Raw genomic sequence first — 13,531 nt, forward strand, 5'->3', positions numbered from 1 at the left:
GGCTGCTCATTCTATAAGTCTTTGAACTTTGCTTCCACTTTGAAAATGTTCACAGTAAAATGTCAGTAGAAAAAGACTCCAAATTGCTTGGGCAGGAATAAAAATACTTCCCACTCCAAATAAGCTGAGCAGCTCTTGGGCAATCATCTAAACCAGTGGTTTTCAACCGGGAACCACCCGAGGATCTTGTTACAAGTGAGACTCTGATTCGCGTGGGTCTGTGTGGGGGCTGAGGCTGGATTCCAGCAAGCTCCCAAAGCATGCTACACCCATGCTGCTGCCCCATGGACCCCACAGGGAGCACCAAGGATACTAACTGACCTCATTTGGCCTCTACTCCTTGACCTTTGGGATCCACCTCCACCCACCCGATGTCCTAGCCTCAGGGCCAGCAAGAAAAAAGGACTAGAGCCTGGGGATGGGAGCCCCAGGAAAGCTCTGAAAGCTTGGTCAGCTCGTCCTGGCCCCCAAAACCCCCGCTGGCCCTGGCTAGAGGACAGATAGGAAGATCCCCACCAAGAACCAGGCAGGGGCAGGAATAAACATCTGAGTCACGGAGCAGGCACGGGGCCAGCTGGGGAGGATGGTCACTTGGTGACTCAGCACAGGCAGCCTGGAGCCGGCCCCGCCAGTCCCCACCCTGGCCCTGCCTGACCCAGGCTGCCCTGGGGCTTGGCTGACCACTCACTCTGAGGGTAGGTGACATGTGATTGCTGCTGCTGCCTTGAAGATGAGACAGCAGCAGGACCTGGACACCCCCGATTTTCCAGGCTCTACTGTCACCCTGGCCCAGAGGGCTGTAAAGAGACAAGCTGAAAGGGCACATTACAAAGTCATCCTCCTCAGAAGACTGAAGACCCTAGAGCTGGGAAGGGCCGCAGCCAACATCAAATCAACCACAACCAATTTTCAGAAAGGAAAAGCAAGCCAAGCGTTGTAGTCCACGCCTGTAATCCCAGCACTTGGGAGGGTGAGACAGGATTACCACTACTTCAGTGCCAACTTGAGCAACATAGTGAGTTCAAGGCCAGCCGGAGCTAAAAAAAGTGACTTGCCCCAAGTCACGAGGCTAGTTCATGTTCACATTATCAGATTCTACCCGCCCCTGCCTACAACTGGCAGTCTGTTGGCTGACGTCAGGCTTCCCAGGAGCCAGGGCTGGTGGCATCTTCCAAAGAGAGCTAGGACGCTCTGGAGGTTTTCTTGTCCCTGTGTGCCCTCCCTGCCATGAGGCATGGCCATTTCTCCATCGAGAGGTAGGGTTTCCTTCCCCTCCTCTGGCACCTGGGCAGTTAGTTACCTATGACAGTCTAACCAACTGAGCATGGTAAGAGTAACACCGCGTGACCATGGGAACAGGTCTAAAAAGTGACAGACTTTTCACATGGAACACCATGTGACACACTTTGCATGTTCCACATGGAACACCAATTCCAGCATGGTGGCATACTCCTATAATCCCAGCTCTCTGGGTGCTGAGGCAAGAAGACTGTCAGTTTGAGCCCAGCTTGGGCAATTTAGCGACTTAGCAAGACTCTATCTCAAAATAAAACATTTAAAAAGCGGTGCGGATGTAGCTCAGTGTGATGGCCCTGGGTTCAATCTCTCATAACACACACACACACAAGTGACAGCTTCCACTTGGAACACTCACTCTTGGAGACCAGCTGCCACGCTGTGCAGAGAGACTACTCGTAGGTGTCAGCAGGAGGTGAGACTGCCAGCGGTCCCCTGCCTTCACCCCCCAACACTAGAGGAAGCCTCTGAGTTACCTCAAGTTGCAGCTACCATCTGACCGTGACTGCAGGAGGGAATGACAGAACTGGACACACTCTAGACACAGGACCATGAGGTGTCACCATCCATTTCTGTTAAATGCAGAGAAAGCCAGGACTATACAGTTGCCCCTTAGAATCCATCCATTCTAGGGCCCCTGTTAGAAACCCAAATCCAAGATGTTCAAGTCCCTTATATAAAGGAGGGCAGTATCTGCATGTGACCTACCGTGCCTTCCCTACACTTTCACTCCTAAACTAGATCGTGACTCAAATACCTAATAAATGTAACTGCTGTGCAAATAATTGTTATACTGCACTGTTTAGGGAAGAATGACAAGAAAAAAGTCTGCACATGTTCAGAACAAATTTTTGCCGCAAATATTTCAATCTGTAGTTGGTTGAATCCATGAATGGAGAATATTCCAATACAGAGGGCCAACTGTATTGAGTCATCAATTCTGACCCCCTCAGAATAGGCGGCCCCAAAATGTGCCACTTTAGCACAAAAATGGTTTTGAGCTGCGAGCAATTATGCACCAACAGTGCAGAAAATTCCCTGTCCTTCCCCTACCTGCCTAAAGGCAGCACATAAAGTCCGTTTCCTGCTGGTTTTCCCGACTCCTCTTCCGGACCAGGAGAAGAACCAGCATTATCAAGGCAGCCCCAATGGATCCACACAAACCAGCCTTACTAAAATAATCCTTATCTTGCAGTGGTTTCTCCCATCTATTTACTTTCTCACAATGTGCCACTCATAGAAGCCTATGCCCTTTTTGCTTGGTCTTGTCATTTCTCCAAAAATCTACCACTCTGTTAAAAAGGTATGTAACAACAGTGGTGAACCTATGGCATGTGTGCCACAGCCTGCTGTTTGTTATCATTGAAAGCTCTAAAAGCTTTGCCATCACTGGTCTGTAAGCTCTCAGGCCTAACCACTTCTAGAGATTTTCATTTTTTGTGAGGCCCACCCTTTGTGTGTATGTAATAATCATCTCCTCCCATTAATCTTTTATGGGTTTGATTCACAGGCCCCAGACCCCGAACTTGAGAGCAGAGGAACAGTGTTCCCTCTCCGACAGTTCAAGCTGTGTCTGTCTCACACACTGCTGTGTACCCAGCACACTATGCAACAGAAGCTTAGCAAATGCCTGTTGAAGGGATAAAAGAACCAAGGTGGAACTAGAGCCCAAGTCAGCGCAATTCCAGCAGGGGTCTCCTCTTCCATCGCACCACACCACCACCATCATCAGGGTATAAACGGGGACCCAGCAGCTTAATCTCAGTTGACATTGAGCCACAATTCTTTCACACCTTAACACACACACACACACACACACACGTACACCCCTTGGGGCTAGGGATGAGGCTCAGGGGTAGCGAGCTTGCCAGGCTACTGTGAGGTTTGAACCAAGGTTTCTAAATTTCTTTGTGCACAAGAATGCCCCGGGACACTGTCCAAGTGCAGGTTCTGGTCTGGGAAAAAGCCCGAGAGACACTGCTCATCTAAGTACGCTCCAGATGAGATCAGTGCTACTGGTCACTGTTCCCACGTAGAGTGGCAGGACTCTGAATGAAATAGAAAGCTCTTAATGCCATTTTAAGTTCTTAAGATGGCAAACCTTGCGGCCAAGGTGGTGCTGCCACCTGCCTCGCAAGCGCAAAGTCCTGAGTTCGATCCCCAGTACCAAAGTTTTTAAAAAGGCAAACCTTATATACTGTATCACAATAAACAAATTAAAAAATTTTTAAAGAGGAAAGGAAGCTCTTAGTACCACACCAGGCCTTCAACAGGTCACTATACAATGCTGATCCTTTCTCTTCCACCTGCTAACATGAGAAGAGGGCAGAGGCAGAGAGAAGTCGTGGTCTGACCTCCTGGGAGGTCCCAGGCAGACCTTGCACTTTAGCGAGACATCCACACTGAGCACCTCCCCACCACACAACAGCAATGAATTACCCTAAGGGCTTCATGTACACAGGGCCCTGTCCTAGGCCCTGGGACCCCAGGGCAGGTTCTGCCCCATGGAGCTCACAGCCCAACACAGAGCTGTTTAATTAGCCAAGGCCCTGCCCTCAAGCAGGGGTAGGATTCTGCAGAAGGCCCAAGCCTGAGCTTGAATTCCTACTCCACCACGGACACTGGGCAAGGCATTTTGTTCCTTGAGACTCAGTTTCTCTGCTGGCAAAATGGAAAAACCAGTATCTTGAAGATCACTGAAGCTGGCATGAGGCTTAAATGAAGCATAGATATGAAGGGCTCAGCACAGTGCCTGGTAGACAGCAGGGACTCCCTGTCCTCACCTGTTGTAGGAAAAACAGACCCTGGATAAGGATGGCAGACAAAAGCGGAAGGTAAAAGTCAGCAGCGCTCAAGCAATGGGACAGACCAGGAAAAGACAACCTGCAAAGAGCCAGACTGGAAATACTCCGGGCTCTGCAGGAGATACAGTCTGCAGCAACTACTCAGCCCTGCTCCACGTCTCCAGGCGGCCACCAGCAACGCTAAGGAACAAGCATGGCTGTGATCCGGGAAAATTTTGTTGGGGCCACTCCCTGGTCTACAGCCCAAACTGCAAAGAGACAAATGGCAATCCGCTGGGTTTCTGAGCTGTAACTCAAAGGAGGCAGGCTGGCGAGAGGGACCAAGGAAAGCCTCCCAGCTCAGAGGCAGAAACGGAGCAGGCCACAAACCTTTGTCTGCCACTGGATCTCGCTGCTCGAGAGGCAAACCCGTGCTTTCCAGGAAGATCAGGAATGACACGGAGAGGGTCGGAGGCGAGAGACCGAAGCTGAGACACAGTGACTAGGAGAAGATGGGCGGCGGCGGGGGAGCCCAGTGTCCAGGGAACACAGAAAGCGGGAAGAGAGGATCAGGTCAGCCTAACAGATGCATTCCCAGGGCAGAAGTAGAAGGGAAACGGGGGAGAAGGGCAGTCTAGGGGACTGAACCCTGGGCCTTTACACTGAGCTACATCCCATTGTTTTATTTTTTATTCTGAGACGGGGCCTCGCAAAGTCACTAAGTTGCCCATGCAAGGCTCAAACTTGGGATCCTCCTGCTTCGGCTTCCCAGGGTGCAGGGTCTATAGGCTTATGCTACCAGGCCTGGCTACAGAGGGATTTTTATGGAGATTCCCCCAGTGAGAGAAGAAAGTCACCCCCTATAAAGCTTCCAAGAAGCAGGAAGGGTCAGGTAATCCCCACGCTGGCCTGTCAGCCCACTTGGACCTGGTTTACCCCCAGGGCAACCCAGGGGTTACAACCAATCAGGTGGGCACAACTTATGTAATGCGGCCCCCGCTCTGCAGGACAACCCAACACCGAGGGGGTGTTTCCTGCAGCAAACACTTGGCCTCCTCCCACCTACAAACAGACGAGCGAGACACAGTACTAGCCCACGGCAGGCACGGGCCGAGAGCCCGACGGGGGGGCCCTAGGCGCGCTCACTGCGTTTCAGAACTTTACACCTACACACAGACACAGGTGCACACGTGCACTCACAAACAGCAGGGGACAGGAACACACTCTGACATTTGTGCAGACAGACACACGTGCAAACACACATACATGCACATGTAAATACACAAACATACAGGAGCACACACAGATACGTGAACTCATAAACACACACACACACTTGGCTAAGACTCCAGCTTTGTTCCTCCCTGAGCAGAACGTTCAGGAACTGGGTCTCCTAGAACACGTGGGAACACAGGTTTCTGTGACCTCTCGGCTGTGTCAACCTCCTCCTCCATGCCAGTGGCTTTCCAAGTCTTTCCTCACCCACAGCCCTTTGCTGAGGTCCAGGCTGAACCAACAGAACTCGCAGCAGCTGAAAACTGCTCCCACTGCAATCCGCCCACTCACAACTGATCGACCAGGAACAAAGAGCCCCCCAACGGCTTCCTGCCTCCTTCTGGAAACATCCAAAGGGCCCAGGGGACCCTCAGGGGCCAGCTCACCTCCTAGGTCTTTCCCGACTCTCGCTGCTGCAGTAACGCTGGGTGTTCTGCAGTTCCCTGCACACTCTCAGACAGCTCCACCCAAGGGCCCTCGCGCCTGCAGCAGCTATGCTTCTCTGCCTAGACCCCTTCTTCTCTTGGTGTCAGCCTGGCTGCCTCTCTCTCCAGAGACTTCTGTCCACGTGTGTTCCTGGGGAGGCCTTGCCTGACAGCTCTGATCACACACTGCACAAGACCCTGGCTAGCATCCTCCACAGCCTTCCCTGATTTCTTGTCTCAGCCTCTACCACCGTCTAACACTGGGGTCCTGGGTTAATGTTTGCCCCTTACCCCTGAAAACATGAGCCTCAAGTGGGCAAGGACTGTGCTTTATTCACTGCTAAAGCCAACACCCAGATCCAGGTTGGAAGGAGGGAGGGAAGGAAAAAAGAGAGGAGGAAGGAAGAGAAGGAGAGGAAGGAAGACAGAACGAAGGAGGAGTGAGGAGGAGGAGGGAGGGACTCCAGGGAGACAAAGGATTTTGCACCCGAGCTTCTACCAGCAGGACGAGCGGCCACCTCCTTGCTCCAGCTGTCATAGCTGCCGTCACTGAAGTAGAGTGGAGACAAAGGTCTCAAACCTGAATCCCTCGGGGGCAGATGTGTGCCGTAACGGAGGGCAGCAGGGGCTGCGGGACCCAAGGGAGCACAAGAGACTCCAGCTACACCCTGCGGTTCCTGCCAACTGCTCCCCGTGGGATTCTAGCCCAAATCTGCCAGAACTTCTCATTTTTTAAGAAACCTAGCCAGACCACATCTATATAATATTTACTGATTTCTTAATATTTGCTCGCATTTTCTAAAACCACTGTGCCACTAAGCCACCTACAACCAGCAGGCGGATTCTCTCCCTAAGCCTTCCTAGCCACATCTAAACCTTGGTGATCATACCTATGCAGCAAGGAGGTGGCACTGCTTGTCTTGGACATTTGAGGTAATAACAAGACTCAGAATCAGCCCCAGCAAGCGTTGGCTGGTGTCGTATGATATTTCTCTCCTGCACGCAGGCACACACGTTGGTCACACTTACGGGGTCGTTGATGGTTTCGGAGAACAGAGGCAAGCGGTCGGAGAAACAGGCCAACACAAGTTGAATCAGCACAAGGAAAAAGTACAGGTAGAACGTGATATCACGGAACAGGCTGACTTTGGCGCTCTGAATGGGAGAAAGGAAAAGAAAAGATCATTTTCCAGAAGCAGCTGCCAGGCCAACAAGTTTGTCTCCTCTAAAACTCATGATCAAGGCTGAATCCCCAAAGTCATGTGGAAATGGTATTTGAAGGCAGGACCCCCATGATGGCATCAGCAGCCTTAGGAAATAGAAGTCACACAAGGTGCCACATGCTTGGAATCCCAGCACTTTGGAAGGCTGAGGCAGGAGGACCTCAAGTTTGAGCCCAGCCTGAACAGCTTAATGAGATTCTGCTTCAAAGTAAAAAATGTTTAAAAGGGCTGGAGACGTAGCTCAGTGTGAAAGCCCTGGGTTCACTCCCAGTACCATCCAAAAAAAAAAAAAAAAGAGGACAACAGACCCAAGTTAGGGTGTCTGCTGAATCACCAGACAATGTCCTGAGCTGCCCTGGGCTCTGCACAGTCCTCATCAGCCAGGTGTCACCAGATGGAGCGCCTCCAGCTTGGAGCTCCCAGCTCCAGAACCACAAACTGAGTACATTTTTATTCTTTATAAATTATCCACTCTGTAGTACTCAATGATGGCAACAGAAAACTGACAAAGACCAGCCAGGAGAGTGGGCTACCGGTGGCCCACTTCTCTGCAGCAGGTCTAGTCACAGGCTTCTGGCTGTGTCCTACCTCCTCTGAGACAGAACAGCAGGAAAGGTGGCTCTGTGCCTCGTCGCCACACTGCTCACTACTCCCCAGGAGGGTCACGCACAGCAGGAGGAAGGCCAGGTGTAGGAGGGAAACTGAGCAACATACAAGGCCTGGCTCTGCTCACACGGGCCCTGGGTCCTTGTGCACTCTCTTAGCCTCTCTGAGTCTCGGTCTCCCCATGTACAAACAGGCCAGGGATCCTCAACTAAGGGTAAGTTTGCCTCCCAGGGGATACGCCTCCAAGTTAGGTCTAGGGACTCGTTTGTTTTGACTCGAGGGGAGGGATGCTGCTGGTACCCAAGGCGGGGAGGCCAGGGAGGCCTCTGAACTTTCCAAAGTCCAGGACAGCAACCTGTTACAAAGTCACCTCCGGCCCAAAGTGCAACCGCTGCTGAGGCTGAGAAGCGCTGTCAGTCGTCGTGAGAAGTCACAAGATTAGTCATAAAAAAACTCAGGCCCTGAGTGGCAATGAGAAAGCAGGAACTTGATGAATGTCAGCAGCCATTAGGATCAAAGAGAGCATTCTGCGCTCCCTGGATGCTCGATAAGTGTTCCTTCCTTTCCCTTCCTTTGCCTCAAGCCAGTCCCTGACTAGCTCCAAGGTAGGTGGGCACAGCAGGTTAGAGTCAAAAAGTGCACACTCCTCAAATTCCTAGAGCGGTTCACAGCAGCCAATGCAAACTTCTTCAGCCAGAGGAGCGGCTGATGGTACAGAGGTAAAACAGGGACAAGTCTAGGGCCCCTGGGGAAACAATCACTCTGCAAATACCACTCCCAGCTTAATGCCACTGCAAACCGGAGACACATGGAGCAGACTTCCTTTGCGGTACCGTGGACAAAGGTTCACAGTGTGACACTATTGGCCCCCAGCTCTTGCAAGAGCCACGTGGGCCCCTCGGGGATACACAGTCAAGGGGAGATGAGGGAAAAAAGGTTCTAGGACAAAGGTCACAGCCGACTTGGTGAGGATTTGATGGAGTAGGGATGGCCCCAGGGAAGAAGACATGGTACCCATGGCAACCCTTAACTTCTACACACGCGAGAAGGAACAAGCATCTCTCCCACGGGGCCCTGAAGGAGGATGCCAGAGGAGGCCACCACTTACCTCTTTTAAGGCGGTTGTGACTCTGGATCTGAAGATGACAAGGGCACACAGTAGGGCTATAAGCCAGAAAGTGAGCATGATCCCCGAGGACTGAACACCCTTCCTTCTCTCGAGCTGAATTAGAAAGGTGGCGAGCAGCTAGAAGGGAAAAGCATCCAACATGAGCTGATCAGAGAAGGCGGATCCTGAGGCCCCCACTGTCCCAGGACATGGCAGGTATCAGCCAAGAGCAAGGACTGTCATCCACCAAGACCGCAAGAACTGCCACACAGGTGCTGCAGGGCAAGTCACAGAATCGCTCAGAGCCCCCAAGGCCCCATCTGCAAACTGGAGACAGGAGCCATCCCTGGAGAGTGCTGGGGATTTAATGAGACCCTAACAGAGACCTGAGAGAAAGCTTAGTTTAGCTGTAGGACCACATAACACAGGTTTAGGCTTCGTGGACTAGTCTCCTTCACAACTACTCAGCTCTGCAGCTGTATAATGAAAACAGCCGTGGATGATATGTAAGTGAATGGATCTGATTGTCTATGTCAATAAAACTTTATTCACAAAACGAGCAGTGGGCTAGGTCTGGGCTATCATCAACCAACCCTCGATCTAGAGCCCTAAAGACCTGGGTTGAAGTCCTAGCCCCCACGGTTACTAGGTACCTGCCGTACTGGTCCCGTATGAGGTGCCTCAGGTGCTCTGCCATAGACAGCCCCACCTGGAAGACATAGGAACTAAGGTCCAGACAGAGAACACCTCCCACCTACAGAAATCAAGATGCCCCATCCTTGCTCCAACCCTTTCCCTTTAGGACCAGGGGTTCAACCTGGGGTGCAAGGATGGGCTGGGGCTAGAAGCCAGGGCTCTATGACCTTGGACAGCAACAACGACATCTTTCCGTCTGCTGATCAGCACCACCAAGGCGGAGGGAAGGAGCATCACGCAACTGTGCAGCACAGATGGCCTTGTCACCAGCCCAAATCAGCTATCTCCATATTCCATAGGTGTACCCAAGGATGCCTCCACCTATCACGTACAGGCACTGCTACTTAGGAATTAAGGCATCATCCCACCTGCGGCTAGAGCTGGATTTGAAGTGCATGAACAGAGAAGCATATATCTTTCTGATTAGATTTGCTTTTTAGCATCTTGATTAACTGTGTTTAACTCTGATTCATTTCCTAGCCTGAATGTCCTGCAACTGAGGAATAAATGACGGATGGAGTGCATCACAATCAAATGCTCAGCGTCTTACTGAGTTGCCCAAGCTGGGCTTGAACTTGTGATTCTCCTGGCTCAGCCCCCCAGAGTGCTAGGATTTTAGGTGTGGGACCCCGCGCCCAGGCTAAGAAAGATCTTTTGATTCATACAATGATGAGACCTCAGAGCTGCAAAGCCAGAGCTGCTCCAGCTGACAGTCTCAGTCCCGTGACACTCTGGAGGTGCAGAGCAGTGGGACAGGAAACACCTATCCTGAGCAGTGACGGGGCGGGAGGCAGGAAAGGCAGCAGGAGGGAACTCTGGGGCAAGGGGCAGCTCCTCAGGCTGTTCATGCAGGAGGAAGGCACACGACAACACCGGATTCTCAGAACTCACAGAACTGTACAGGAGAAGAGATGAATTTCACTGAATGGAAAATTAAACCTTGAGTATAAATATATGTGGATGCCACATCCTCTTCATGGGTGTGCGTGTGTGTATGTAAATGGGATTGGTTTCCCTTATTAGCCTCTGCATTTTATGTTTACAAGAACATTACTCTAAGGAGACTTACACCAGGATGGCAAAGGCTGAAAAGGGTCTGGAAGGCATAAAAAAGGTTTAGGACCCAGCTTTGGAAATGGAGAAATAAAACCCCACTAGCCCCGATGCTCCAAGTTCTGCCGGGTCAGACTCTGCCTTCCCTGCTGCCCCACTCCCCTCCTACCTCCTCTGCATCTCTGCTCCAGCCACACAGGCCGCCTCAATTTCTCCCTCCTGCCCCAGGACCGCTGTGCATGCTGTTCTCAGTGGAAGGGTCCTGGGCTCTCAGTTCCTTCCTCCTGCTCATCCTTTGAGCCTCAGCTCCACTGTCCTCCCCTGAGAGACATCTCCCTACCCTCAGACCAAGTCAAGTCTCCTGGCTTTATCCTCATGGCCCTCTATATACATGTACACATTTTGTGCCTTTGTGGGGGAACTGTTTGTTCTGTGTCTGTTTCCCCAGCTACACGCTTTTTTTTTTTTTTGGTACCGGGGATAGAACTCAGTTCCTTGCGCTTGCGCAGCAGGCGGTGAAACCACTGAGCTAAATCCCCGGCCACCAGCTACACACTTTTATCACCACCTTCTGGAACACAGTAAGTGTGACAGTTAAGCTGGGCTGTGAACTTGGCTGGCTAGGGATCTGTCTAGGGGTTACCAAAGCGTACTTCCAGGTATGTCTGGGGGATCATGAAGGCATGGCCTTGGGACTATATCAGGTCCCTTTCTCTCTCACACTGTTCCCCTGCTCCTCTTCCGGCCACCATGCACTAAGCAGCTTTGCTGCCTCCAGGCCCTTACACCATGACATTTCTGCCTTGGAGCCAGATGACCATGGACCGAACCCTCTGAAACCGTAACTACTAAGCCTCTCCTCCTTTAAGTTGTGGGTGTCAGGTATTGTGTCCCAGGGGCAGCAAAGGTGGCCAATACAGAAGGACAGGTAGGGCTGCCTCCCATCTCACATTCCTAGTGCCTGCCAGAGCTATGCAGTCCCAAAGGAAGCAAGGCCCAGCAGAACACCCACAAGGACCGCATGCAGGACAGATGCATGACACACGTTTGGAATCTGGCCCTACCACTTTCTGGCTGCATGGCCTTGCACAGTTCCCCCACTTCCCTGTACCTCCGTCTGCTTATCTGCGATATGAGGGAACTGGTCAAATACACATAAATCAGACAAGTGAAACATCAGGAACCCTGCCAGGTACAGTAAGCCCTCAACGACTTGGGCCGTAATTAACGAGGTGGCTTCCGGGGCAGCATGGAACCCCACCTGCTACAGCACAGGCCCTGAGGTCCCAGGCAGACCTATAAATGACTGAGGTAGCCAGCCTGAGAACACAGGGCAGCCAACACAACGGAAGAAGGCATCTGTCAATCAGCCGCAGGGGCGGGAGGCAACAGGGGACGGCGGAAGGGCAGCTGCATCTCCATTCCAGCTGATCCCGCCCTGAAACAAATGCGTGTCCAGCACTGCCAAATCTCAGAATTGTTCGAGAGGAGGCGGATTCTGGATTTTCACCTTGGACTCTCCTCATGTCCAACTGCCAGCTACTACTTTTTTTACATTTACATTTTAATTTTTACTAGTACATGAAGTACATAATGCTTCCATTCATCGTGGGGAGCTGGTATTCTTTCTACTTCCCCTTCCCTTCCCACTGGCTACTACTTTGGGTCCCAACAGGGCATGGTACATGGCCAAGGGTCTGCAGCCGGCTTCTACTCACCATGGTGATGCCCAAGAGGGTGGGGCTGACCAACAACACTGGGGGCACGGGCTGGCCCTGACTTCTCTCCCACAAAGAGTAGAAGAGGTCTGCCCAGCAGATAACCCACAGCAAGGACCCCAAGGCCTGCAAGAGAAGAGCACACATGTCTGTCTCATGACACACAGCACTGCGCTGGCCCCTGTGCCCCCACCGAGGCTCAGGCCAGGCACCAGCCGGCCCCCAGCGATCACTCTCGGTCTCCAAGAAGCCCCAGCTCTGGGAATACAGCCAAGTCGAGCTCAGGCTCCTCTGCCAAGTCTGGCTAATGCTGTTGCCGCATCAAACACTTGAGAGACGGGCCTGGGGCTCTCAAATGCTTGGGGAAACAACAGAGAACAATACAAAGTTGCTGCCTTCATGGAGCTGATGGTCTAGTGGAAGAAAACAGGAAAGAAACAAACTGAAAAATGCACACACCCATGCCAGACAGGAGTAAGTGTTTCGCAGAAAAATGAAATCAGTTAATCGACAGAGTGGTTCGGAAAGGCCTCTCTGATCAGGCAACATCTAAGTTAAGAATTGAAGGAAATGATTACGTGAAGAAAAAAATAACCCAAACAAAACATGCAGGAAGTGCAAAAGCCCTGTGGTAGGAACAAGCCCAAAGGGTTTGCTGCAGTTGCAGAATAAGCAATGGCCGTGGTAGGAGGTGGCTGAAGAGGAACCTGTGTCGGAGCCAGATGTGCTGGGCCAGTGGGAGCAGTTCCAGGTTATATTCCTGGTTGTGAAAAGCTAAGGAAAGGTTTTTGAGCAAGGCAAAGAACAAAATCTGATTTATATTTTTAAAATGATAATGTTCCCCAAGAAACATATGAAGTACTCCTAGAGGTCTGAAAGGAAGACATCACATCTAGTAAAGGATAGGGAAATGCATGACATTTTTTTTTGTATATCCTTTTATTGGTACATTTTAGGTGTACAACACAATGACATTCATCATTGGAGATTTGCACCTTTACATAATCTCTCTTGGTTCTTATTTTTCCCCCTTCCCCTACCCTCCCTTCAACCCGTCCATCACTCCCTATTTACAAAGACTTTGTTTCCATTTTTTCATTTTCTCATATTAATTCCATTCCCTTCTTTCCTTTCCCCTACCCCTCCCACTTCCCCTTCCCCTTTGCCCCTTTTCTTCCTATTTCACATTACCTATTATACATTTTAGTCCTTATTTACACTTTCAGTTTCTCACACCAGAGAAACTATTCGGTATTTACGCATGTGTATCCTATTTATTTCACTTAAGAGTATCACCTCAATGTGCATCCATTTAGCAATAAATGTCTCTAATTTCTCATTTTTCATG

General features: G+C 51.1%; 1 protein-coding gene across 4 annotated transcripts in view; it reads right to left on the bottom strand.

Moving 5' to 3' along the window:
• The window catches only part of Abcc1 (ATP binding cassette subfamily C member 1 (ABCC1 blood group)), a 139,356-nt gene that overhangs the window by 85,770 nt on the left and 40,055 nt on the right, over nt 1–13,531 (bottom strand). For 3 of the 4 annotated variants that reach the window (XM_087209181.1, XM_004855790.3, XM_021237215.2), the window contains 3 exons: nt 12,184–12,309; nt 8,717–8,854; nt 6,809–6,934 (listed from right to left, as the gene is read on the bottom strand). In XM_087209181.1, coding sequence (XP_087065307.1) covers nt 6,809–6,934; nt 8,717–8,854; nt 12,184–12,309 — 390 coding nt within the window. Of the gene's footprint in view, nt 1–6,808; nt 6,935–8,716; nt 8,855–12,183; nt 12,310–13,531 lie in introns of those variants that run through there. The other variant, XM_087209182.1, reaches the window with a different exon arrangement.

This window comes from Heterocephalus glaber, unplaced genomic scaffold (genome assembly GCF_053883595.1).
Source record: "Heterocephalus glaber isolate CG9 unplaced genomic scaffold, H.glaber_assembly_v1.0 deba00000943, whole genome shotgun sequence".
NCBI classification, from domain to species: domain Eukaryota; kingdom Metazoa; phylum Chordata; class Mammalia; order Rodentia; family Bathyergidae; genus Heterocephalus; species Heterocephalus glaber.